Source organism: Penicillium odoratum, assembly GCF_028828045.1.
Source record: "Penicillium odoratum strain IBT 22623 chromosome Unknown utg000006l_segment0_segment0, whole genome shotgun sequence".
In the NCBI taxonomy this organism is placed as follows: domain Eukaryota; kingdom Fungi; phylum Ascomycota; class Eurotiomycetes; order Eurotiales; family Aspergillaceae; genus Penicillium; species Penicillium odoratum.
The window spans coordinates 199,684-224,652 of NW_026643148.1; the positions used below are offsets into that span (position 1 = coordinate 199,684).

At 47.3% G+C, this 24,969-nt stretch overlaps 9 protein-coding genes across 9 annotated transcripts; 3 read left to right on the top strand and 6 right to left on the bottom strand.

Annotated features, from left to right (window-relative positions):
* Window positions 1–109: 109 nt before the first annotated feature.
* Window positions 110–1,501, top strand: N7520_008519 (Hercynylcysteine sulfoxide lyase; the record flags this gene model as incomplete). The annotated part of the gene is made up of 2 exons (XM_057142453.1): window positions 110–182; window positions 234–1,501. 2 exons carry the CDS (start codon window positions 110–112, stop codon window positions 1,499–1,501), a joined length of 1,341 nt encoding a protein of 446 aa, XP_056991741.1.
* A 264-nt stretch (window positions 1,502–1,765) lies between these two features.
* On the bottom strand, window positions 1,766–3,301 carry ftmC (cytochrome P450 monooxygenase ftmC; the record flags this gene model as incomplete). The annotated part of the gene is made up of 5 exons (XM_057142454.1): window positions 1,766–1,956; window positions 2,051–2,152; window positions 2,205–2,503; window positions 2,559–2,680; window positions 2,741–3,301. The coding sequence occupies 5 exons, from the start codon at window positions 3,299–3,301 to the stop codon at window positions 1,766–1,768; spliced, it is 1,275 nt and encodes a 424-aa protein (XP_056991742.1).
* Window positions 3,302–4,273: 972 nt separating this feature from the next.
* Window positions 4,274–5,846, bottom strand: fqzB (FAD-dependent monooxygenase fmqB; the record flags this gene model as incomplete). The annotated part of the gene is made up of 4 exons (XM_057142455.1): window positions 4,274–4,568; window positions 4,630–4,973; window positions 5,023–5,612; window positions 5,678–5,846. The coding sequence occupies 4 exons, from the start codon at window positions 5,844–5,846 to the stop codon at window positions 4,274–4,276; spliced, it is 1,398 nt and encodes a 465-aa protein (XP_056991743.1).
* Window positions 5,847–6,315: 469 nt separating this feature from the next.
* N7520_008522 (uncharacterized protein) lies at window positions 6,316–7,740 on the top strand (the record flags this gene model as incomplete). Its single annotated transcript, XM_057142456.1, has 4 exons — window positions 6,316–6,480; window positions 6,547–6,673; window positions 6,726–6,855; window positions 6,915–7,740. 4 exons carry the CDS (start codon window positions 6,316–6,318, stop codon window positions 7,738–7,740), a joined length of 1,248 nt encoding a protein of 415 aa, XP_056991744.1.
* Window positions 7,741–8,383: 643 nt separating this feature from the next.
* N7520_008523 (NAD(P)/FAD-dependent oxidoreductase) lies at window positions 8,384–10,136 on the bottom strand (the record flags this gene model as incomplete). The annotated part of the gene is made up of 5 exons (XM_057142457.1): window positions 8,384–8,679; window positions 8,736–9,680; window positions 9,731–9,770; window positions 9,829–9,925; window positions 9,994–10,136. The coding sequence occupies 5 exons, from the start codon at window positions 10,134–10,136 to the stop codon at window positions 8,384–8,386; spliced, it is 1,521 nt and encodes a 506-aa protein (XP_056991745.1).
* An 866-nt stretch (window positions 10,137–11,002) lies between these two features.
* Window positions 11,003–12,866, bottom strand: N7520_008524 (FAD-binding oxidoreductase; the record flags this gene model as incomplete). The annotated part of the gene is made up of 3 exons (XM_057142458.1): window positions 11,003–11,947; window positions 12,006–12,544; window positions 12,596–12,866. The coding sequence occupies 3 exons, from the start codon at window positions 12,864–12,866 to the stop codon at window positions 11,003–11,005; spliced, it is 1,755 nt and encodes a 584-aa protein (XP_056991746.1).
* A 610-nt stretch (window positions 12,867–13,476) lies between these two features.
* Window positions 13,477–15,533, bottom strand: N7520_008525 (cytochrome P450; the record flags this gene model as incomplete). The annotated part of the gene is made up of 10 exons (XM_057142459.1): window positions 13,477–13,633; window positions 13,705–13,948; window positions 14,014–14,191; window positions 14,256–14,375; window positions 14,440–14,545; window positions 14,609–14,789; window positions 14,850–15,036; window positions 15,100–15,228; window positions 15,295–15,399; window positions 15,456–15,533. The coding sequence occupies 10 exons, from the start codon at window positions 15,531–15,533 to the stop codon at window positions 13,477–13,479; spliced, it is 1,485 nt and encodes a 494-aa protein (XP_056991747.1).
* A 957-nt stretch (window positions 15,534–16,490) lies between these two features.
* On the top strand, window positions 16,491–17,872 carry N7520_008526 (DMATS type aromatic prenyltransferase; the record flags this gene model as incomplete). The annotated part of the gene is made up of 2 exons (XM_057142460.1): window positions 16,491–17,683; window positions 17,731–17,872. Coding segments are annotated over 2 exons (1,335 nt in total), but the record flags the coding sequence as incomplete, so codon positions are not given.
* A 2,871-nt stretch (window positions 17,873–20,743) lies between these two features.
* atg26 (uncharacterized protein) lies at window positions 20,744–24,929 on the bottom strand (the record flags this gene model as incomplete). Its single annotated transcript, XM_057142461.1, has 3 exons — window positions 20,744–21,034; window positions 21,093–23,600; window positions 23,661–24,929. The coding sequence occupies 3 exons, from the start codon at window positions 24,927–24,929 to the stop codon at window positions 20,744–20,746; spliced, it is 4,068 nt and encodes a 1,355-aa protein (XP_056991749.1).
* Between the last annotated feature and the right edge of the window lie 40 nt (window positions 24,930–24,969).

Here is a 24,969-nt window from a genome sequence, read left to right on the forward strand (position 1 = left end):
GGATCCCGTAGGTGCAATATTAAGTTCTAAGTTCAGGCCATCTATAATATCCTTAGCGGCTTGAACAGTCTTCCTGTTATTGACAGTCGCTTGACTTTTCATCACCAACATGGCTGCTATCTTCGGCAAGAACATGTTAAGGAACTTCATGTTTGCCGATGACTGGACCAATATGAACCATGGTAGGGCAATTGACGGTATCATTTTTTGGAAATCGGACTAACGGTATCCAGGATCATTCGGATCAGTTCCCCGTTCAGTGCAGAACCGTCTACAGGAAAGACAGTTGCTTGTCGAAGCGACACCGGATCAGTTCATTCGCTACGAATATAACCGGGAGCTCACCGCTGCGCGTATTGAAATCGCCAAACTGGTGCATGCGCCGCTCGACACTATAGTCCTTGTGCCAAATGCTACTAGCGGGATAGACACCATCCTACGGAATATTGAATACTCACCTGGGGACCATATCCTCTTTTTTGACACTATCTATGGCACCTGTGAGCGGACTGCTTTACATCTTGCAGAGACAACCGCTGTCCAAATCACATACACTCCACTGGTCTATCCTTTATCAGATTCTGCACTTCTGGAGACATTCAACAAGACAGTGAATCGGATTCATAGCCGCGGAGAGCGTGTTAAGATCGCTGTATTTGATGCAATCAGCTTTCAACCAGGTGTGCGCGTTCCTTTCGAAGACCTTGTCAAGGCATGTCGAGGGCTAGGGATTCTATCTTGCGTGGACGGAGCCCACTGTATCGGGCAATTACCGTTAGACCTATTGGCCGTAGATCCCGATTTTTTTGTGGGAAATCTCCATAAGTGGCTCTTTGTCCCACGAGGCTGTGCAGTACTCTATGCTCCAGTACGTACCCAGCAACTTCTGCGTACGACCTTCCCAACAGGCTGGGGTTTCCGGCCGAAGAACGCCCGGTGCAATGCCTATTTTGCTTTAGGCCCGGGACAGAAGAAACCATTCGAGACCCTTTTTGAGAGCTTTGGTACAATGGACTATAGTCCCTTCCTTTGTCTACAAGATGCTTTGGCCTTCAGACAGGGGCTAGGTGGAGAGGCAAAGATCATGAGCTATAATTCTGAGTTAGCTGCAACTGGAGGACGGGTTATGGCTGGAATTTTAGGGACAAAGGTCTTGGACAACGAGGAAGGCACTTTGACTCGTGGATGTAGCATGGTTAACGTCATGCTGCCTCTGGATTTGTCGCAGTTATCTGGGAACGTGGGCAGGGTCATCGAAGATATTTCCCAATCTTTGGTCCATCGTTATAGAACATACGTGCCTATTTTTCAGCACGGACAACACGTGTGGGTGCGAGCAAGTGCTCAGATTTATTTGGAAGTTGAACAATTCAGCTTTTTGGGACACGCGCTTCGGAACCTGTGTGAGGATGTCATGCGTGGGGAGCGTTCTTACTGCGCTGAGCACCGAATACTGGAAAAGCCAGGGGAGCTATCAAAGGCCTCAATGCAAGTATTGTAGCGTCTGATTTTTATAATTGCTCTACTGCTATCAAAGAACTACCATACAATTACTAGTCACCCACCACCTAGCCGCCAAATATCTTTTCATGTTCAAGGAACTCAATAACCATCAGTACTATTTTCCGGCTTCTTCATGCCTGAATGAAGATTGTATACATAGATATCGGCAAATGTAGTTCCTTCGACTGATTCGGTGAAAACCTGCCCTTCAGCATCCACAATGAGCCTCACGTCTGCCAGTCGTTTCTTTGGTTGGCACAACCTATTCTTGCCGCCTAGTTAACAAGATTGGCATATGTTCTATACTCAAGGAAAAGTGCTCGCGAGAATTGTCCAGCAAAGAAGGGCCTTCCACTCCCGGGGGAAACTGAATGTCAAAAGTCATAATCATGCGGGCAGTGGTGGTGCGCAGATTCATGAGGGCTAGCGATTTGCCGATACATGCGTATGAGCCTTTACGATATTAGCATGTATCTCATTACAGGATAAATGGCTTAAATGGAGGCCTGGAAAGAGTTAGGATTAACCCAAGGAATGTTTTTCATACCAATGGTAAATGGCGCAAATGCTGATTTCTCCTTGATCAATTCTGGCTTCTCAAACCATCGCTCAGGAGTAAATTTTTCAGGATCAACGTATACGTCTGTAGCTAAATTATGGGGTCAGAAAAAATAGAACGAAGTGGCTATCAGTTTTCTTACATCGACCGAGAACCCACTGCGGACACGAGACATTGATATTTCCCGGTATAAAAGTGTCTCCAAGTTTCATTCCTTCAGGAGGTGTCTTCCGTGGGATCACACCAGGAATTGGTGGATGAAGTCGCAGTGTTTCATTGATAAATCCGTTCAGCCGCATCAATTGAGAAATCTGATCGTGGGAGTACTCTCCATTCTCATCAGGGGTATAGGGAGCTAGTTCATTTCGCAGCTTCTGTGCCTCATCAGGATGCTGCGCGAGTTCGTATAGAATCATAGTAAGTGCAATGGCACTGGTATCACTAGAATTCTAACTGTCAGTCTGGATTAGAAAATAGATTCCATTAGGATTCATACCTTCCTGCCGTCAGAATTAATCGTGTATCAGCGCCCAGCGTCCCTATATCATTTGAACTGAGATTATCACAGTCTACCGGCGCAAGCAGCGATGCACTAATGTCAGGAATATCCGGTGTGTTCTAAACAAGAGCATTAATTGTCGTTCTTACTCGGGAATCTAACAGATTGCGTAAATATACCTTTAATCTATGCATGAGGCGATCATTACAGAATTTCCCGAATTGCCACCAGTCCTTGGACAACATGGCAATACCCAGGAAAAGCCGTAGAAGCCAGACAGGAATCATATACTCGAGCGGGCCGAGACCGTCTAGTAGGACCTGAATCGCCCAATGATTCTCATTATCGTCGAGCATATCAAAACTGCGCGCGAATGCAAGATCACCCATCACGTCGTATGCGTAGAAGTTAAACCACTGGATCGCATTGACAGTTTCTCCCTCACGTGCCATGAGCTGGTCAAACAGCTTCTGGCGATAGACTCGAATTCTTTTCTCATACCCGCGGAGTGCTTTTTCACTGAAGCCAGGGCTCCAGACACGACGGCGACGATCATGGAGCGGCTTCTCGCGGAATGAAAGGAGCGACTGCGCCGGGTACGACATATCATAAAACGCGTTCTTGGTGCAGGGAGACTGCGGACCATAGATCAGGCGCACTCCTTGAGGGTGAGCAATGGAAAGGTCGCATGGGCCAGTCCGCACAATTGGTCCATACTGACGATGCAAATCATCAAGCATGCGGAAGGCTGGTCTTGATCGTAATTTCCACGACAGCCACAGTGCTGACGTCTTTGCGCCAAAGGGGCCAGGGAAGGTGCGGAGGGAATGGAACATACACCGATACAAAATTAGCGAGCAATAGAGCCCGCCAAGATAGAATAGTGTGGCCCGGATGACACCATTTAATGATTGGCTCAGAGAAATTCCAGCGAACAAAGACAATAGAGCTACTGCGCTGACGAATAGTATGCCATGGAATCGAACATATCGAAAAGGGTACAGGTGGTGTTCATTGGGGCGAAAATAACACAAATGGACAAATACCCCGGTTAGAATGGATGAAGCAGGGATAGCATGAGTCGTCATATCTGTTCTACCATAGCAGCTCAACCAGCCTGTCAGCACGGATTAGATTAAGGAGTGGAATTTCACAAACTTTGATGAATAAGATAAACAATTTAAGAGGATCCGATCCCATCGGTTGTGAGGGGGTGGGATTCCGCAACGAAAAGACAGAATTTCAAATATGTAAACAGAGGGTCAAGAAGCGGTCTAGGCGCCGTAAGGGAGGATCAATACATATGAATGCATGAGAGACGATTCACGCAGAAGCAAGGTATTTATAAGTGTGCAGTCTTTTATTGACACGAGTCGCATGATTGCTTTTTCATCAGAATGTCACTTGCCACCCAGCATGAAACCAGCTAGTTGCCGGTAATTTCTTGTCGACAAGTAGATCCTACTGTCATTTATGAGGAAAGGCGTAAAAATAGTAGATTGTAGAAAACAGACGAAATGGACAAGATTTTTATTCAAGAAAGATAGAGAGAGATCTGACTGGAGCAAACCGGGATCACCTGACCCTCAGTTTCAATGCTCATGGACTGGTAGTTTAGGACATATTATATTTAGGCTAGATGAAACGCTCATTCACTTTCTTTCATGTTCCTCCATGTTTCAGGCTGTTCAGCTGCTACCTTTGAGCTTCTGTTAATTCCCGCGTTCCGTTAAGATGGCCGAGCTGATATTTTTTCCTTCATCGACCAGGCGGTATATGCCATCTGCAGGGATATTTGTTGGTATATACTTCCCACCAGTGATCACGGCATTCAAAGCCTTAGGCCACTCTTCATATGTGTGTCGCTGACAGTTGTGGCCATGGATCCACAAGGGACGGGAAATGGTGTTAGGATTCTCATTCTGATTCTCGGTGTCGAATTGTGCCCTATGTAGATTTTGAAGAATCTTCAATCCAGATTTCTGGATCAATGAAATTCTTTTTTGTCTATAAATTTAATAATGAGCTTCTTCCGGAGCAGTTTCAAGAGAGGAATATATAATCTCACCTGAGTTTCTCGAACATGCGGAAACCCAAAGTCACTCGCTCTTTTCCAGCTTTTTCTAAGCAGATGGCCACAACGGCTCCATCTTCAATCGCCTGACTGGCTCCTTGGCCTGTAGTGGGTAGGAAGGGGTGAGCAGCATCTCCAATGACCATCAACCGTCCCTTTCTTGACACGAATCGGTCAATTGGTTCCATACTTAGGACCAAGTGATCATAACATTTACCATGGGGGGTTTTGCCGATGACCGATTGGAGTTGCTTGGCAAATGGCCAGTCTTCAATGTAGTCAAGGACATGCTTAACATCTGACACTTGAAGCCAGGGCTCGGAAACATCATGGAAGCTCTAGGAAGATGTAAGATTGTGACGAATCAAGGTAACAAAGCAAGGGTACCTTGTGAACACAAGACCAGAAGATTTCTTTTCCGTACTTCATGGTACCAATGATGATGAGAATGTTTTCTCCAATGAAGTAATTCAGCTTGTCGGTTTTTCCCCGACCATCAAGCAGCCATTGGGCATCAGGATCTTTACCAACACAGTCACTGTCAAAGCTGGCACGATAAGTTGCGCTACCAGTCTTCTTAGGGCCGGCACTGTCTCCAGTAATGATCGGTCTGGCTTTACTATGAATGCCATCACAGGCAATGACACAGTCCCCATTGACCTTTTCTTCGTTCGCAATCACTCCAGCCTCATGCTCCGTCTCCCAGTATTCCGACACCGTAATTCCAAATCGAAGGTCTAGACCTAGCTTCTTCGCATGCTGGTAGAAGACCTCAACCGCTTCTGCTCTGTTTACCAGATATCCCTCACCTGGTCGCACACCAAATGTCGGGTTTTTCTGGAGGAGTTCGCCGGCAGAGTTATGCATGTCAGTGGAATCAGGAACTCCCCGGATACTATCCAGCTGCTCTGCTACCACTCCATTACCCCACTGATCGATTACCAGTGCTCCATTGCTAGAAATTCCAAACACGTCACCTTCCAGTCTCGTCCATTAGCTGGGTTGGGTCTCGTTCGCATAGTTGCTCGTGGTGCTCGCCTACCAATTTGCCGTGACTTTTCTGCCTTCTCAAACCCAATCACGGTGTGTCCTTTGCGGTGACATTCAATAGCCGCAGTGAGACCAGCAACCCCGAGACCGACTATGATGACAGTGATCCCGGTGGGCGCCATTGGAAGCTCAAGAGCATAGTCTTGCTTCATTTTGGACATTGATCTGTTTTTGCCGTGGTCAGAATCGATAGGAAATCGAGGTAACCTTATAACAGCACGCTACTGTGGGAGAAATAGGCGAGGGATCCTGAGGTCGGCGGCATAAGATCCGTCATTGGTATTCTTTTCAATGTTTATTTCTCTAAAGCCACGGGGAGAAACCTTCTTGGACATGCACCGATGCAAGGGAGAATGATAAATCCATCCGGTGGTTGACATCTTCATGCACATGCATATGCACACTATATCACACATCATGCTTTGGGGTCAGTATTGTTCGCATGCAGTGGCCCGCACCTAATGACCCTTACATTTTATGTAGTGCTCGCTTTAATTACACCGCCAGGTTTGACGATGAATATTCACGATCAAGTGGCAGACCCTCAACATACATATTCTCTAACTGTCAGTCAATTGATTCTCAAGAAACAGACCCTTATCTCGGTCACTCATTGTCATCCTTCAGACAATGGACATCTCCAGTTTGATGTCGAGGCTGGACGAAGCGAGTGCTTCTCTTTCCGTCAAAAATGAACTAAGCGAGAACCAGCGAGTTCAACTTCATCAAGCCTGTGAGAAGCTTTCAGGATGCCTAGCGACGCCTGGAGAGCATATCATGAAGACCTCTTCTGGGGTGGGTGATAAAGAATTTCGCACGCCGATCAACTTTACGATCCTGATTTTGTTTGTTTATTTCTAGTGTATCGAGCCTGCCTTGATCCGAGTGGCAATAGAAAGAGGAATTCTCGACCTTTTCAACGATGATCAAAACGAATTCGATGAAATTGAAATCGCCACCCGAACCAAGACCCACCCGATCCTGACAGGTATGAAGTGTACCGGGCATTTCAAGATCATCACTAACAAATATATAAAAAGCCCGACTTCTACGATGCTTGATTATGTTGAGGATTGTCGATGTAACGCCAGAAGGTCGTTGTAAATCAAACAGCTTTACCTCGAGTTTTAAGCCTGGCACGCCAACTCACGATTATGTCCTTTTATTCAGGTACGCATCTTCAATCATCTCAGGCTTATTCTTACATACTGACTCAGTCAACCAATTAGTGGAGTGTATTTACCACTCTTTGGAAGGCTCCCCTTGTACCTCCAAAAAACCGAGTACAAAGTACCCGACGATATTAATTCAGGACTGCTCCAAGACACCTTCGACACCAGACTGCCCTTCTGGGACTGGATGGAAGCGCACAAAGGGGAGCACGATGCATTTCACCGATTGATGGAAGCAACCGGTAGTTCCAATGGAGACGCCTGGACGAAGTACATTCCTGAAGAATGGTACTCCAAGCATCTCAGTTCAGTCATAACAGGCAATGGAAGCTTCGCATTCGTTGATGTGGGCGGGAGCCATGGTCATGAGATGAAAGCTTTTATGCAGCAATTTCCAGCCATTAAAGGTCGTTACATTCTTCAAGATCTTGGTGGTGTAAGTGAAAAGACTCGGGTTCAGACAGGACACGGCTCTTTGTGCGAGGATGTTCTTCGACAGTCTGATGGAATTGAAAAGATGTCCCACAGCTTCCTGGATCCACAGCCAGTTCGAGGTGCAAATATCTACCTCTTGTCTCGCATCTTGCATGACTGGCCTGATCGGGAGGCCCGGAAAATTCTTGGACATCTCCGTGATGCCATGAGCAAAGAATCGACTCTATTCATCTGGGAACGTGTATTTCCTGATCGCCTTAGTAAGGTGTCTCCAATGGATGTATTATGCGATGCTTCCATGATGGCGTTTTTCTCTGCGGCTGAGCGTTCGGAGAGTCAGTTTAGAGATCTGTTGGAGTCGACTGGACTTTCGCTTGTCAATGTTTGGCGAAAGGAGTCTGCTGGCGAGGATACGCAAGCTGTCTTGGAGATTGTGTTGGGAGATTGATGGTATCTGGTCATTTGTCACTCTCACGCTCAGTAGAAGCCTCTTGCCTAACGAGAGCTTTTCCCCTTCTCATCTCATATGACTATGAAATTTTTATGCCTTTATTCTCTGTCCATAGTCTCTACTAGTTTTCGCTTTGAGCACAACCCTCTATTTTTCAAGAGGTCGTTCAGGCAAAATGAACTCGGGGATGACGGTTGTGTCTTTGGAATAAATCGGAAGAGGGTAAACAGTGGATGTAAAGTGACGGTGAAAGGTTTTCTCGGTTTTCTCGTTGCCTTGTTTCACGAGGTGATATATGTGTCAGCCGTGAGTGAGATATTTTTTCTGCATTGTTCTGATGTATGTGCACTTCATTGTTGAAATAGTTTGTAGTATGTACAATCATATTCAACCATCCTCCAGGATATTCCTTGATCCTGTATCCAAATACCAATTAGGCTATTGCAAATTGTTATGTCTCTCAGTATCTTTGAGACTTACCGGTCAGCACATATTCAGAAAATTTGGTTGGACTTTTACTCAAGTGCTACATGGTCATCAATGGAGAAGGCTCCAGTATCCAGAATCACTTTCATTGAACAAATTCTATGAATAATTCCCACTAGAATGCATCGGGCTTTGATCTTACTCCAAGGTCAGCTTACGCTTTCACTAAGCCCAAACTTCCACGACTGACATTGGCGCACAGGCCATTCAGCGCACCGTCCCCGAAGTCATTAACATCCGCGGCTTCGTTCTTGACCATGACATCAATTACCATTTTCACATACTCGCCTACTGTTTTCTCCGACACTCCTAGCTCCTTGGCCAACTTTTCAGTACCTAGATTGTTAAAGTCCTTCTGGTTGAGCATGGCATGCATGCAAAAGTCAAGCAATCTGGCCGATTTTGTCACGGACAGAACCTGGGTAGGAACATCCGCGGATCCTTGGATAACTTCAGAGTACCGTCAGCTAAAATTGTTGTGAGGGATTTTTTAGATGCACATATACCTGGTTTGAATATATCGAAAGCCCGATCAAAATTGTCCTCGTCCCACTCGGTCAAAACGGGATTCTCGCGATCGCCAATCTGCTTGAGTGCACTGGTAACAACGAGTAAGAAGCGATTATAACTGTCTGCAACCTTATCGCTGTGCCACTTCGCTGCTACCGCTGGCTCGCATTGACCTCGTTCCACAGCGCAAATCGTCACAGCTGCGGACAGTCCGGCGGTCAAGGCAAGATGAATACCAGAGGAGAAAAACGGGTCAATGAAGCACCCTGCATCGCCAGCGACGCGCCAGTTGGGTCCAGAATAATTGGATGCATTGTAAGACCAGTCCGATGCGGAACGAATGGACGACACGAGCTTGGCATTTGGCAGTATGTCCGTTGCCAGAGTGGATGAATTGACCATGGTTTTATATAGTTCCTGGCTCGAAAGGCCTAGTCTCTTTTTCGTCGCCACCAGAAAGTCCTGGTTCACAACTATCCCTACAGACAAAGTCTGGTTATGCAATGGAATTGCCCAAATCCAGCCTTTTCCGTCGGCGAGAGCCTCAAAATAGGGATTACCTTCACCTATCTCTCCTTTCTGTGTCGTCTCTGCACCTTCCCAGTATCCCCAGCTCGCATTTGCCTTCAGAGAATTATTCATTTGACGATTCTTCAAGTACTTGGTGCTCATGAGGCCGGCCCGTCCAGTCGCATCGACCAAGTATTTGAACCGGATGACCCCAGTCTGTCCATCCTTTTGTGACCAAGATGCTGAGACAGGTCGCCCTGGTCCCAACGAAAGGTTACCCTCCGACTCGAATTGAATCGAGTCAATCTTCCTTCCATCAAAGATTGCAGCTCCACAGTGACCAGCATGTCGAAACATCAGCTCATCAGCCTCGGAACGGACCACATTCCAAACGGCGTTAGAGTTCCCGTTACCAGCAACAAAGTCCGTATCTGAATAGTTTAGATGACGCCGACCTATATCAAAGCCTAGGCCTACTTACAAGCGGGAGGTTTCGAATTCAGTTTAAATGTCGCTCCAGTCTGTGGAATCCCGTTGAAGTTAGTCCAGTGACTTAAAATAAGACCAAGCGTAGCGGACCTTTTTCGCGAATCCATGCTCATCGAACTTGGTTTCGAGATCAATGAAACGCAAGAAGTACCGGAGAGAGGGGAGCGTGCTCTCGCCAATGTGATATCTATTTTCCGTCAAAAATTTAATTCAAGATTGAAACGTCCAAAGAGCTCTTGCTCAAATGCCGCATACCTCGGGAATAAATCTGCTTCACAAACTACCACGTTGATGCCCTCCCGAGCTAGCACAGATGCAGCATACGAGCCTGCTGGGCCACCGCCTACTACCAGGACGGTGCATTCCTCTGGAGTTGGCATGCTGGGTTCGACTGCCATTTCAGTATTTTTTGAAGTTGATCAAGACGAGTTTTGGGATACCAAAGAATGTTCGATTGGGATTTGGGGGTCGTTTGGTAGTCCTTATATGAACAGTATTATCTGATATATTCTATCTGACATTCACGCGTTCGTCATTTTGCTGAACCCAAGTGGTATTGGTCAGAACATATTTGCTTGGCGAACCTCTTGGAATGTGATAGATCATGTAGCGGCATGATAGTGGCGAAGTAAGGGAGCCGATCCGATCCGTGAAGAGCACACCGATCTAATCTGCAAATTCCTTGAGGTGCGCTGGTTGATCACCAGTATAAATCCATGTAAGGAGGGGGTACCTGGATTGTCGATTTTTTGCCGGCTCGGAAATCGACTGTGTATGTATTTCCCAACGATCAGCTGGAACAGAAGCCGTCACATGTGGCAATAAAATCCCTCACCTGGTCCTACATGTACTCTCAATTTGGTACATAATCTGTGCAGAAAGCAGATGCATTCAACCCAGGCAAGGACAAATGCCAAGGTAAGGGGCATTTGGTGGATAGTGGAAGATGGTAGGTCGAGAAGATGAATGAGATTCCATGTGGGATTTCATGAGTTCCTGGAAATATCTGAATTCTGGATAGTTATAGAAATTTGAAATAACATACGAGGAAATTCATGTAGGAATGTAGTACTTGCGGAAGTGGAATTGATGAGATCGAGCATACAATGTGTGTGGATAAGGGAAAAGCTACCTGAGGGAGGGATGGAGATAAGCCCCACTAGAGGTTTTGTGTATAACACGAACATATTTCTATCTTATTGCCAGAATCTATTCTTTATTTGATGAAAGACCAAATATTTTCAACTGCCTGCATCGGAAGGCCCTATTTCCCTGGTCTGATGGGACAATTGCCATCCGCGTCCCAGTCCTCGCTGCCCACGCCCAATCGGGTCAAGAACAGATCAGAAGTATCCCATTTGCGTTTTATGGTACGCAAACGGGGGTAGTTGGGACCCCAGAAAAGCCGCGCATTGTCAGGTTCATAAGCAAAAGGGATACCGCCATAGCTACCCATAGTCCCGTCTTCCAATGCTTCGAGTGCAGGTCCGATAGTATGCTGGAGTTCATTCTCGACGGCCTGGTAGCGCTGCCAGTCGGGATCACGAGCGAGGCCCTTGGCAACGGTGAGCGACAGGACGGCTGATTTCCATGACGGATGCAGTGGCGTGTCCGTTTTATGTGCCTTTGGGCTCATGAAGCCTTCAAGACTGACCATATCGCCAGGCCCATAGTCCAGCCGAGACAGGGTGTCGATGATTTGACGGGGACCCTGGATAGATCCCAGAAAGTCCGTAGATACCAAGCGTGAGGTGAGAAGAATGCTCACTCCAGCCATTTCCAGTCCGCGCGGAGTTGCGAGGTAGTTGGAGAGCCGGGGAAAGTGATCCACTTCATGATGTACTGCCAGCCCAGTGTTCTCCAGGCGCTGAGGTAGATCGCCAACAAGAGTTTCAGATGTCTGGTTCATACCGTAGAGTTCAATCGACAGCATGGACCCAAGTCCAGGCCCAACCGGAAGCGCGAAGCTTAGGCTTGCAATGCCTCGGTCGGCCCACGACGGCACCGTAAATAGAACTTCCTGGACTGCGTTCCAGAAGTCCGTATTTGCTGACTCGCTCTGCAGAACTAGACGGGCGTGACTGATTGGAGGATCTGGATGAGTTCGGAAAGCAACACTGGTAATAACACCAAATGAACCGCCACCTCCACCACGAACAGCCCAGAATAGATCTTGGTGATGATATTGGTTAGCTACAACCAGCTCTCCCTGAAAAGCTCGTTAATCACCAGTCTGTGGAACTTGAGAAGTGATGGGGCTCACTTACAGTTGCGGTGACAAGGTTGAATTCAAGTACGTTATCAACGCCAAGCCCGTACAAGGGACTCAGAATCCCATATCCTCCACCTTGCATCCAGCCGCCAGCGACACCCACAGTACTACAACTGCCCCCGACAACCGTGTAGCCTTTCGCGGCTCCTGCGTCGTAGAGCTCTCCCGTGAGAACCCCTGCGCCCACGATGACGGCAGGCCCCTGCGGCTCAGTGTGGGAGCCATCGGGAACTGTAGGATAGAAATTTGCAACGTGCTCGATACCCTTCAATCCTGCAGTATGAATTTGGATACCATCGGGCGCAGTGGAACGACCGGCCAAATCATGGCCAGTGTTGCGGATCGACACCCGCAGATTGTGGTTGGCGGCGAATCGCACGACGGACTGAACCTCATCCACTGAACTCACCATCGCCGAATAGCGAGCCACGCGGCCCTGGTGACAAGTTCCATCAGGATTGATCCCTTCAATTGGCACTGCACAGCTTTGCTGCTTCGACCTCAAATGCTCCCAATCCACCACCTGAACTGTTGCTGCTTTCGGTCAGTTTTGATATGGTATGGCCATCATGATTTTATGCGTACCGGGATTCCAAACCCGCCATGTTGTATTATGAAAGTTGACTTGGATCTTCTCACATTCCCCAGCTGAAGCATGTGATCCTACGCAAGAATGGCCAACAGGGCGTAGCACCTGGAGATTCCCTTCAATAGTTCTGTTCAATGCTTCCCACTGTTCCAGTAGTGGCCAGCATTGGTCATCTGGGAGACATCGACAGCCTCTAGAGGAATTGAAAATGGATGTTCGAAGGACATAGGCAAGAGTGATCACGAGAAGTGCGTACAGCCACTGCATTTTTTAAGTGTTTCACACTTGGGAGATATTCAAATTCTAGAGAAACCAAGATCTTTAAGTTTGACAAACTGATGGATGATACGCCAGGGGTCCTTTGTCAGTTCATATGCGTGTGCATGCTGAAGGGTCCCATCAGCGAGGGTGCAAACCAATACATACCGGTTCAGGTTGCTGGAACGTTTAATAGTCACATTTTGGGGCCATCACAATTTGAATATGCGGTGTATATAGGCACATTTTATATATGCTGCACAGTAACTGCCATCTGCATATGTGAGCACTAAGCACGCACCATGTAACTAACTCAACTGTGGAAGGCTGACTAATTGTCTGGAATGTGGACAACAACTAACTAGAGCTCAATGTTAGCTTACGTCAATTGATCATTTTCCGCACATGTGCATACCAATTGTAGGATACGTTGACCTTGAAGAGTATATTTACGTGTAGAGTATAGATTTTAGAGTATAGAGAAGGAAAAAGAGAAGAATCCTTAGAAGCTCCTAAATCTAAATGGGACTAACTTAGTGTTGTTAGCGCTGACATAATCCCTCTTCAACAGCTTCCAAGGTTGCCATGGTATTACCTACCAGCACTAGAGCAGCATTCATTAGTTTGCCTTGGTTGGGTTACGTCGTCGGAGCTTCAAGTTTGCCTGCAGAGTGGAATCCAAAGGTTCAAGGCGACCATCACCAGCCACATTGAAGTGCATCAAAATATACGCCATCCCTAGCCGGAGGGAGTCTGCCGCCAACTGTTTACCAGGACTATTCGTCACCCCGGTGAGGTGGAATATTAGCCACAGTCATCCCACTCGTCTCATTCAGAAGCCACTTACCAAGTATGTCGGCCAGCGCCAAATTGACGATTGGCCGGAGAAGAGCCCGTGATCTTGAAGTCATCGGGAGAATTAGTCTGCCGGCCCTGTCGATAAAACCGAAACCCGTCGAATTCATCGCTTTTGGGGTAGTACCGCTCGTCCATTAGATGGGGGGTATTAGGTACATGCAAGACTGTGCCCCGAGGGATGAACAGACCAGTGGAGAATGTGTGATTGCTCTTTGCGAGACGAGTCAGTGCCACTACAGCGATGGTCAGTTATTGGAGGCTTGGAGCATGATTAAACACCGTCAAATAGGAGCATTACCAGGTGCAATAGGGCGGTGACGGTGACATTCCTTGATGAAGCTGTCTACTTGTACCATGCTCTCGATTGCTTCTTTGCACCATCCATTGTGCTCTTCGAGGGCACGTCGGACCTCTTCGTGTAGAGGTTCAATATATTCTGGGCGGCGACTCAGCTCATACAAACAGCTTGCTAGAACCTGCTCGATGGTCAGCATGCAGATCGAAGTCGGGACCAATCATCTACTTGAATGGTGAGCTTACTGTTCCTGCGGAATGCACGGAGCCAAAGACCACAGATACTAAACTCTGCGCTATGTGAATGTCACCGTATATACCGGAGGGATCTGTCTGGATCCATCGACAGAGCCAGTCAATGATTGTCTTGCGATCCATCCGTCATGTTAGCCAGAAACGCTCTGCGAATGCCTTGATTGAATTTACGTACTTGTGGCTCTTTCAAATCCGAGGTGCGGCGATCGGCAATTAGTTGCAGCAGCATCGCATCAAGCTCCTTTGAAAGTCTAGGTGCCTCAAAGTAAGGTGCCACAAGCCTAGATTGAAAGATGAGCAGCGTGAGACACTAGAAAGAACGGATGAGAATGGAAGGGGCTCACGGTCTGAGAAAACGTGGGAAATATCCAATTCGTCGCCCGCTGACTGGCACTGAGGCTCCGTATCTCGAGAAGAGGTCAATAGCCCTGGGATCACGACATAGCGGTGTACCAATGAGAACATGGGTAATCAACCCAAGCAAGAGATGGGTTCCCAGTTGGAAACAATTTAATTGAATCCAATCTACGTTCAAGACAATCAGCAAGTATGATAGTACGAAAGGCATCCAATGAGTAAACGTACCTGCTGCGGAGAGACCAATTTTCTGGTCGATACCACACTCTAGATCTTCTACAAGACCCGCGAAGTAAATGTCCTTGTCCGCCGAGCCACGAACTCGTGCCCAAGCTAGAGCCTTACTCAAGAGCTGAACGGGAAGGTTAACCCCGGAATCTGCGAATCCGGGAGAGGTATACTCGGATTGAAATTGCTATATGAGCTGAGTATTAGATGAACACGAGAATGTGGTTCAGGGGCTTGATCGAAGACGTACAGCATCATTGAAGGCGTATAGGGACATGATTTCCTCTGGAAGCTGGGCCAGCTCCTTCACTAAGGTATCATTGCAGATGCATACTTCCCAGCCATTGGCTGTGGCAAATTGATAGGACCCCTCACGATACTGAAAATGGAATCAGGGTATGAAATAATTTGGGAGATGCCCCAGTGGTGGACTATTATACAATACCTTCTCGTACCCTTCTTGAGAGAGTTTATCTGGAGGACCAGCGAGGCCACCTGCTACTTTCCAAGGGGCTAAAAAGCTCGTGTCGCCCATCACAGGGAGGTCAACCTATGATGTATTAGCCACAATTTTGGGGTTTTCAGGATTGTGGTAATCTGGCTTACTAGGGCACGGCGAGACCGAAGCCATACAACCAACCACGACCCGACAATAGCCACAGCCAGGAGAGCTGATATAGTCATTGTGAAAAAAAAAAATGAAAAAAAACAACCAACTATCTCAAAGCCCAAAATGACGTTCAAATTAAGTATCCCTAATCAAGTCAAGATCTTAACGTGTCACAGTGAAAATGTGAGCAGATTTTTACCATTAAGGAGAAATCTGTGCAAGTAATTAGGATGAAGGGAAAATTGCTTGGATTTTTTTTCAACACATTCCACATGACTCTAGCAGATTCAATGCGGATAACACTACAGAGTGGCTATGTCCAACTAAACTAACCCTTACTCAAACCCCCTTATCGTATCCACTGCATACCATGCGTATTTCCTACTTTTTGAGCTGAATCATGCTTGTCATGAACATTGAGATGTTTTGTATAACCATGCTTATACTGGTCAGTCCAGGTGGTCTGTCGATCTTGTGAGATATGCTAAAACCTTGGAATGATGCCAACAACTAAGGTTTAACAGAGCTAGATCGATCCATGGATTTATCGATCCTACATAGTGACACATAACATCCGTAGATCGGCCATATTTAATTATGTGCATTTATCACCTGAGTCAGTCAGGTAAGGTCCTCTGTGCGAGAAAAAGAAAGAAAGAAAGAGAGAAAAAAACAAGAAAAATCGGTCCCTTACTTTCAATACGTGCATATGCATATTATTTTCCAAGGTTCTAATACTGTACTATTAATATTTAGGTCTGAAGGATCTCATTGCAGAATGTGCCGGAAGATATTGAAATAATTCACGCACGTCTATGCATAAGCCATGGTCTACAGTAGGCCCACATGGGAAATGTACCCTGCATGTAGTGGAAATGTGAATGTGATGTCGAAAAAGTCGGTGTGGGCTCTGCACAAGTAATTTGAGAGAGAGAAAGCTCAAATTATCTATCTAGCGACTAGTCTTCTAATTATCGTGAGTTCAAATAATCTTGAGCTGGCTTTTAAACTCTCTTTGCTTTGTGTGCAGGAAAGCCAACACTTTTCCATTCATCCCTATTTGTCTTACCATGACCGTCACGATCCAGAAAGACGTCTGGTCCGATGATGCTACACCGTACGCGGTGTTGAGTAGGTTCAACAGGTTCGGTACTCCCCACGAGCAAGATTGGTGGAAGAAGACCGGTCGACTGCTGTCGAAAGTCCTGGAGGCCGCTCAATACAGTCAAGATCGCCAGTATGAGGCACTGCTCTTCTACTCGCAGATTCTTATTCCGCGACTGGGCCCTTATCCATCGGTGTTCCGCAGTGCTATTACTCGCAGTGGACTACCTCTCGAGTTCAGCGTCAATTACCAGCAGCACTCGGTCGCTGGTCATGTCGTGCGCATTGGGCTTGAGCCTGTGGCTGAGGCGTCAGGCACTACCAAGGACCCCTACAATCAGAAGCCGATTATCGAGCTGTTGGACAAGCTAGAGAAGCTAGGTCCACCAGGCTTCAATGCATCACTGTTCAATCACTTCTTGGAGGCACACACCCTCAGCGAGCAGGAGAGCCAGGAGCTTGGTGCTGACGCGAGGCCCGGCACCATTCTTACATCCCAGGCGGCTTTTGGGTTTGATTTGCAGCCAGAAACCATTTCGGTCAAAGGCTACACCTTTCCAGGCCTCAAGACGCAAGTGAAGAGCCAAGGCTTCGGAAGTATCATCAATAAGTCCTTGATACCTCTCAAAGAGTCTATCGGGCCATTTCCCGCCTTCGACCTGGTGGATGGCTATATGGCAGCCACAGACGGGTATAGTCAGTTTGCCTTTTGGTCATTTGACTGTGCAGACAACACAAAGGCCCGGCTGAAACTCTACAGCGCCCACAACAGCGTCATTTGGTCCAAGATCCAGGAAATCTGGACGCTGGGAGGTCGTGTAGACACGCCTGTGGTACAGAAGGGGCTAGAGTATTTGCGTGAGCTCTGGCGACTGACTGGCATCAGCGAGGGTGATCGTGCCTTTACTGGTGGCTTTGACGATGGTAAGGATGCCACACCTACACCAATGGTGTGGAACTATGAAATGCGGGTTGGCGAGGCTATGCCCTTGACTAAGTTTTATTTTCCTGTCCACGGAGAGAATGATGAGCGTATCATTCGCGGATTAGCCAAGTTTCTGGCGCATATTGGCCTGGTATCAGATGGCAATAATCTGGAGAACGTGATTCAAGGCTTCTAGTATGTCCTTTTCTCCTATGGGCCTGATGTTTACTGACAATTATCAGCCCTAACCTTCAATTGAGCAAGACCTCTCGACTTATCTCGTGGATCTCATTCGCCTACACTGAGAAGACAGGTGTTTATTTAAGCGTGTATTATCATTCCTCGGAAGACTATCCATGGGCAGAGGAAGAGGCGAAGGCATAACCTTATGTATTATTAGATTATCTGCCTGGCAATTTGGCAGACTAAGGTAATGATTTTTATAAGGAGTGCGCTAGATAGCTCGACAAATTGTAGCAAAGCGCATGTTCTTGCTCAGGGAATCAACAATTCAAAGATTTAACACGATTTTCGTATGCTCAAGGTCCTTTCCCGTAACCCATTCTAAGAGCAATTGCATTAGTAATCATCTTAATGATTCATAATCAAAGAAAGGACCGTGATGCCATTCAGCTCCTCGTTTTCCTAATTATGAAAGTAAAAAAATGCAAAAACAAGTATTCGTATATCATGAATTCCTTTTTCTACTATTTTCTATCTTTAAATTGTTTGAATACTCAAGCCTGATGTCTTTAATGCCATTGACAAACACAACTAATCCAATAGGGACTAGATTCAAAAGAAGTTCAAGAGCTACCAGGAATGATAGTCGGGGTCCTTGAAGAGGATTCAAAGTACATAATCTGGTTTAGCCAACTCATAAAAATGACTATTTGAATCACCGCTACGGTTTCGGAGGCCAAGCTGTGTCTCCGATTCTGTTGTTGTAAGTGACCTAGTGGCCTAGAGAAAGTGATGTTCAGGGAAATGAAATTGACAATTTCCTTCCCCATAGCTATGGGCAATTTGGATCCATATGAATTAGAACAGCTGCCAGGGAAGTCATGTAGGCGAGCATATGCCAGTGGGTTGATGAGGTTTTCAATTTGGGAGGGATAGCAAGAAGGATTCGCTGTGTTTGAGGACCAATGGTCTTGAATGGGGACGCGAAGGGGAGTGAAGTGAACTGAGAACGGAGAGTCCCAGCGTTGCCTCAACCGTGAAAACATTTGCTCTTAACGCGTTCCCTTCTTTCTTTCTTTCTTTCTTTCTTTCTTTCTTCCTTCTTCAACACCCCCTCTCCTTACCCCGTTTTTGAGAACTCTTGAACGGTACAACCTCCATGTCGACCCTATTAGTTGAGCTAATCTCCTCTTATTCGACCGACTCTTAAGTTGACCTGCTCTATCCCCTGTCTCCCAGCTTCTGGGGGAGTTAGACGTCGACCTCTGAGGGATTATGGATTCGGTGGCCTTGCTGTGCTTGCCGGGATTTTCCTGAGGGCACGGATTTCCAGATTCTGAACCTTAAAATCGGGTATCAGTAGGCTTCTGGATTGAACTGTCTGTTGCAGTACAGACACGGTGAGGAAGGTATGACCCATGTTGTTAGCTGTGTACCTATCTAGCAATGGCGAAGATACGCATGTTTGGGCTTACAAAAGGATTTGCTGGGTGTTCAGCCATTCCTTCACCTTTCGGGGAGGACAATCTTTGACAACATCTTGGCCTCTTTGCTCTTTTTTTGCAAATGCCTCTGACGGGGACAGTCCCCCGTCATCAAACAGCGCTTTTTCACCGTCGATACTCTTCAAAACTGCTCGACATTCAACGACATTCAACGACACCAGACATCACTCTGCAACACCCTCGACAATCATCAATAATAATCGACTTTTAATGATACTCATCTACAGCTTCTCTTCTCAAATATCATCGACAATCCTCGACACTCAACAGCATTACCCTACGACACCCTCGACACTAAACGACAGCACTCTATGACACTCTACGATACCATTCTTTAATAACACTTCTCGACATCCATCGACTATGCTTCCACAACACTCTACGACAACCCTCAACTATACTTGACAGTACTCTTCGACGAATCAATTTTTTGACCAAGCCACCTAGGCCTCTTTGCTCTTTTTGACATTTTGACAAATACTTGCAAAGACGGGGAAAGTGCCCCGTCAAACACTCTTCTACAGTATTGCTTGACATTGCTTGGCATTTTTGGAGTTGGGGTCATGCTTCGGCAAGGATGAACGTGGGAGGAGTAGGGACAGTTTGGTGACAACAGGAACATGGAAATTGTGAAGTGGCAGGGTTAATCATACGTTTGTGGAACAGTGGGAAGAATATATCAGAACGAAATATGTATTACCGCAGTATATAGGATGAGTTTGGTCATTTCCGGCTCTTGATTGCGGTTATTGATTGAGCATATTGTGTTTTTCTCTCTCCCTCTCGACCAACAACTAGTTTCATCTGCCTCTGTTGCCTCCGATATGGGAGATTTCAATTAAGCCCTACCAGAAGTCAACAACTTGTTTGGCCCTCGGCTGAGTCTGATACACCTTTCACGAATCGGTCCTGTTCTTATCCTTTTGGCTCTTGAATGACGTTCATCCTTAGTACAAAGGTAGCCGATATCACTTTTGGTGCATTCGATCTGATTCAAATCAGCGCTGGCCATAACTGAGAAGCGCAATCACTGACATATGGTTCTTTCCTGTCACATTTGAGCTTTGCTACTCTACGTTGAGAGCAGGGTTGGTGAACTTGCGCACTCGAGACTCGGGTCTGCACGTCTCGTGGAATCCGTCATGATAAGAAGAGGAGGAGAGTGCATATAATGGTCAAGTCAGATTGCAACCTTGCTAGCCTGAGGTCCAAGGTTCGATGAGTTATTAAGTTCTGCTTAAATCTCCATCCCCTTGTCCAATCCCTGAACGTCAATGCCATTTCTAGGTGAAAACCAACTTCATTTGCGAGTAATTTATTCCAAAATTATCGCTGAAAGCAATACTGTGTAAAAAGACAATACTATGAAATAGCAGCCAGTGAAGTAAATCAATTAACCCACCGAAAGGCCGCTGTATGGAGCCCATAACTCCAATAAGACAAGAGAATGCACTCGTAAATCATATCTCGAACATTGAATCATTAAGAAGTGGGAATGAATAGACAAAGTCCCCCAGTGCAAAAGAAAGGACTGATTATATGGAAGGATTGGCCAAAATGCAAACGATCATGAGGGGAGAAACATGCTGGATGCCATTCTATCGACATCCGAAACAGCTGATGCGGCCGAGGCTGCCCGATCACGTACTCGCTTTGAGAGGTCCATGTCATTATCATCGCCAACAAATGTCCACTCCTCTATGTCGTCTATGTCATTATCGGCATTATCCGGTGAGGCTTGGGCAGACGGAGTGGGGGAGAATGGAGTGGCTGAGGCATTGGAGCGCTGCTTCGCAAGGGTCTTGGCGTATTCAAGATCACGATAAAGAGACTGGATGGCAGTGGTCACTCCATCCTCCTGTAGAGATGAAACACTGGTCAGCGAAATGAGCATTGAGAGAATAGGGGATACTCACGTTACGGATCTGGATACCCAAATTACGAGCCTTGACAATCATCCGCTCACTATGTGTGGCCTCCCAGATAGCTCGTGAGAAAACACTGACGTTGAGCTTCTTCATGCAGATCCCCACCCCGAGGTCCTCGACCCGGGAGCCAAAGAAGAACTGGTCACCAAAAAAAGGTTTGATGATGGTTGGTACACCTGCTCTAAGGCTCGCACCTGTAGTTCCTGCACCGCCATGATGGGCTGCAGCATCAATCTGCGAAAAAAGCCAATCGTGAGGTGCAGATTGGATCTGATGGATCTCTGGGGGCAGGGGGATTTCAATTTTGGCACTAGAAGGGTCACCCAGTCGATCTGACCACCCCTTTGAAAGAATGCATCGCACGTCCGCTTTCTGCACTGATTCGATGACAGTCCGAGTCAAGGCAGCAGGGTCAGAGACTACAATAGACCCAAATCCAATGTACACAAGCTTCTTCCCGTCAGCACGGGCACGATTAATGAAGTCTGTAAGCCCTGCTGGAGGAGTCCAATCCGAACCCTCTTTCAGGAACCAGTAGCCCGTGATTCGAATCCAATCTGGAAAATCAAGAGGCGGTGGCACCACCGAAGGCGAAAAGTTGTATAGGAATGGAACTTTATTTTGCTGCATGCGGTCCAAGTTGGTGGCTTTGAGCCCAAGCTCTTTGTTCCGCCAACGATTGACCTGGCCGGCGATTGCCTTCCAAAATATATTGTCAAACATAACGTATGTGAGGTGATTGTAGTAACCTCCCATGCGATTCTCCGGAACCGCAAATGCATGTGGGTATGCACGAGTTCTTGACCAGGGCATGGTAAATCCACGGAAGTATGGAATTCTGAGAGCCTCCGCAATATGAATTCCGGCCATTGCACTCGGCGATTCGATAAGAAGGTCACTGCCTTGGCAGCTGGACCAAGCAGACGATAATAAATCATCAATCCAGCCTCGGAATTTCGAAGACGCCTCCCGCAGGAAAGAATACGTGAACATGCCATTCTCCACGCAGATCCGCATCAGCTCTGCAGGGTCACCATCAACGGGAGCAAAGTCGATTCCGTGCTTCCGGATCCATGGCTCAAATTCAGCATGTGTCGCAATCTTTGGCTTGTGGCCTTCAGCAAGAAGCCCCTTACACAAGGCGATGTAGGGCTGTACATCACCCCGGGATCCAATGGTCAGACAAGTGATCTTTAGGGGCTCGGGAGGCTTAAAGTTGATGATGGAAGCACGAGGGTCGTCAAAGAATGGGTGTATCTCAGATGAGCCCTCATGGAGCGTCGGATGTGATTCATGTTCCTCAGGGTTGTCAATTCGAGCCTCCTGTAGCATTTGGTGCTCGGCCTTTGCTGCCTCGACTTCCTTGCGCTCCTCCTCTGCCAGTAGGCCTGACTCCATGAGGAACTTAACAGACTCCAGATTTTGGTGGAGTGTGACTGCGCAGTCATCCCTCGCATCGGAGGTATTGAATTCAAAGAAGAGCTCTTCGTGGCCGCGGATTATGACAACTAGTCCGTGGTAGCCAAATCGAAACCCGTTCTCTTTCTCCACGTTCTCAACGTCTTTCAGAGGCAAAATCATCTTGGTGCGAGTGCCGGGGATCAAACTGCGAAAGCAAAGTTTTCTCTCACTGACATAGATCTTGCCGTATAGTGGGAGCATTCGATGCAGATAGGCATAGTAAGTTGCTTGCAGTCGCTCGGTAGCTGGGAGGGCGAAATGAGCACGGAACCGGTCGCCATGACTAGCATTGGCTTGCTCCTCTTCAGGGTCGATGGTTTGGTCCCTTGGTATCACGCCTTCGGTTTCGCCATAATGCCTCTGTCCACCAATCCACATGCCAGATACCTTCTCGATATAGCCCATGGATTCAGCTGCTAGCAAGCTACTCATCTGCCGAGATCTGCTTTTCAGATACTCTGCAAAGCCGGCAGCACGTTGAAGTGGATACGCTCCGGCCTTGACAAGGTCATTCAGGGGAACATTCGCTGGTGGGCGTTGTGTCAACCGACTTGGTGTGTTTAATGTATCTCGATGCGCTGGGCCCAATCGCGCAGATGTAGAGCGAGCCGTATCATCAGATCGCCGCTGGAAAAGATCACCAGTGTCAGATGAGCGTCTTGGTAGGGACCGCATCGTTGGTGATTGGAAAACATCACTCCGGTTAAGAATTTGACTCGCGGACTCGGTCGTTTCTGTCATTGAATGTACGACATGCGATGAATCTGTTCCCTGGTCCGCCGAATGAGCAAACGAATCGCCAGAGCCTTGATGTTCGTTGCCGATACTTGGACTCGGGGCGCGTGACAACTGATCTTGCTTAAGAATCTGGCTATCTGACAATCCCCTGAGATCTGTGACTGTTGCATCGGGTCCAACCCTCCCAGACTTGGCATCCCGCGACTCTTCTGATGGATTTCTTGTAGGAGATGAGCTCACTAGACTCTTTAAATAATCAAAGGCCTCCTGGCCTGAGTTGAAGAAAGAGAAAAAATACTAGGCATCAAAGTCAGTATGCTTGAGGGGGTGTTCAATGTTAAAGGGGAAAAAACTTACTTCGTCAATGGCGAAATCCTCATTACTGTCTACGACTCGGATTTTGAAAGTCTCGGCGAATTCGGCCATGGGACTCTCCTCCAGGTCAATCACATTCTTGATGGGAAATGAGACTTTGACACTATCTCCCTCGTTGTGAGACCTGAAGATGACTTTCTGAAGTGCCTTAACCCACTCCTTTGCGCTTGTAGCACTATCTGCGCGAAAGTGAAAGGTACGCTGGTCGGTGCTGACTTGGAAGTCTTTCACCTCGGCGCCTTGGATCTTAGGCTCTGCGAGAGAAGCGGAGATCCCATAGCGAAGGTCCACATGGCCACTGGGGAAGTACAGGTTTGAAGGATCGACGAAGTATGACAGAACATCACCTCTCAGAACAAACCAGTAACGGTTGTACTTGGGATTTTTCCGACCGCGCTTCGACAAGTAGCCTGATTTGATAGCCACGGTAGATTTCTTCGGCAGGTACGCATAGAAGCAGATATGCCCTTCCGTCACATACATGTACCCTTGAAGAAGCATACTCTGCAGCAATGCACAAGCGTATTCGACCAAGACCTTTTCCGTTCGTTCAAATCCAAACATCTCCATTAGTCGCGAAGAGAGGGCAGAGCCTGAGGTTTGCGGTCGCTCCTCGCTTGGGGTTTCCGGCCTCGACGGAGGATTCTCAGGCACCGATGCGGTGTCGAATCGATTCTGTGCCTGTACCATCCGTGAAAGAACGGGGGCTGCCCGTGGCGTTACACTGCGGGTTTGCCTCAGCGGTAGCATGAGTACCGACCCGCTGGGCGTCGACATCTCCTTCTCTTCATCCTTTGAAGTCAAGGAAGGTAGCTTCCGCACCGCTTTGTTCTCCGATATTGTTCTGCGGTGGCGACGGCCTCGTTCGTCAGTTTCATCTGGTGAGTTTAAAGCGGGAGTCCCGCTAATGTTGTGATGTAATGATGAATCTCTATTTGCAACGTGCGACCGATCTTCTTTTCGTTTCTCGTCCGGTTCATCGTCACTCGAATCATCAAATCGAGCACGAAAGTCGGATCGAGACCCCACGGCGGCGATCATGGAAAACAATGACTGCTGCATGTAATGCATATTGCCATCTCGCGAGCTCATACCTTGTGGCGGGGCTGTGAAATCTACTTGGGCATCTGCTTCGTCCTTGAAGCGCTCGGGAAGCCGATCGGGAAATGGACGATGTACGGAAGGAACTCTCATGCTGGCACTCATTCTTTGATCTCCCCGCCGTTTGGCGTCATCTATTGAAGGTCCCATCTTAACGGATGATATGGTATAATCGATGGAAGTTGGAAGC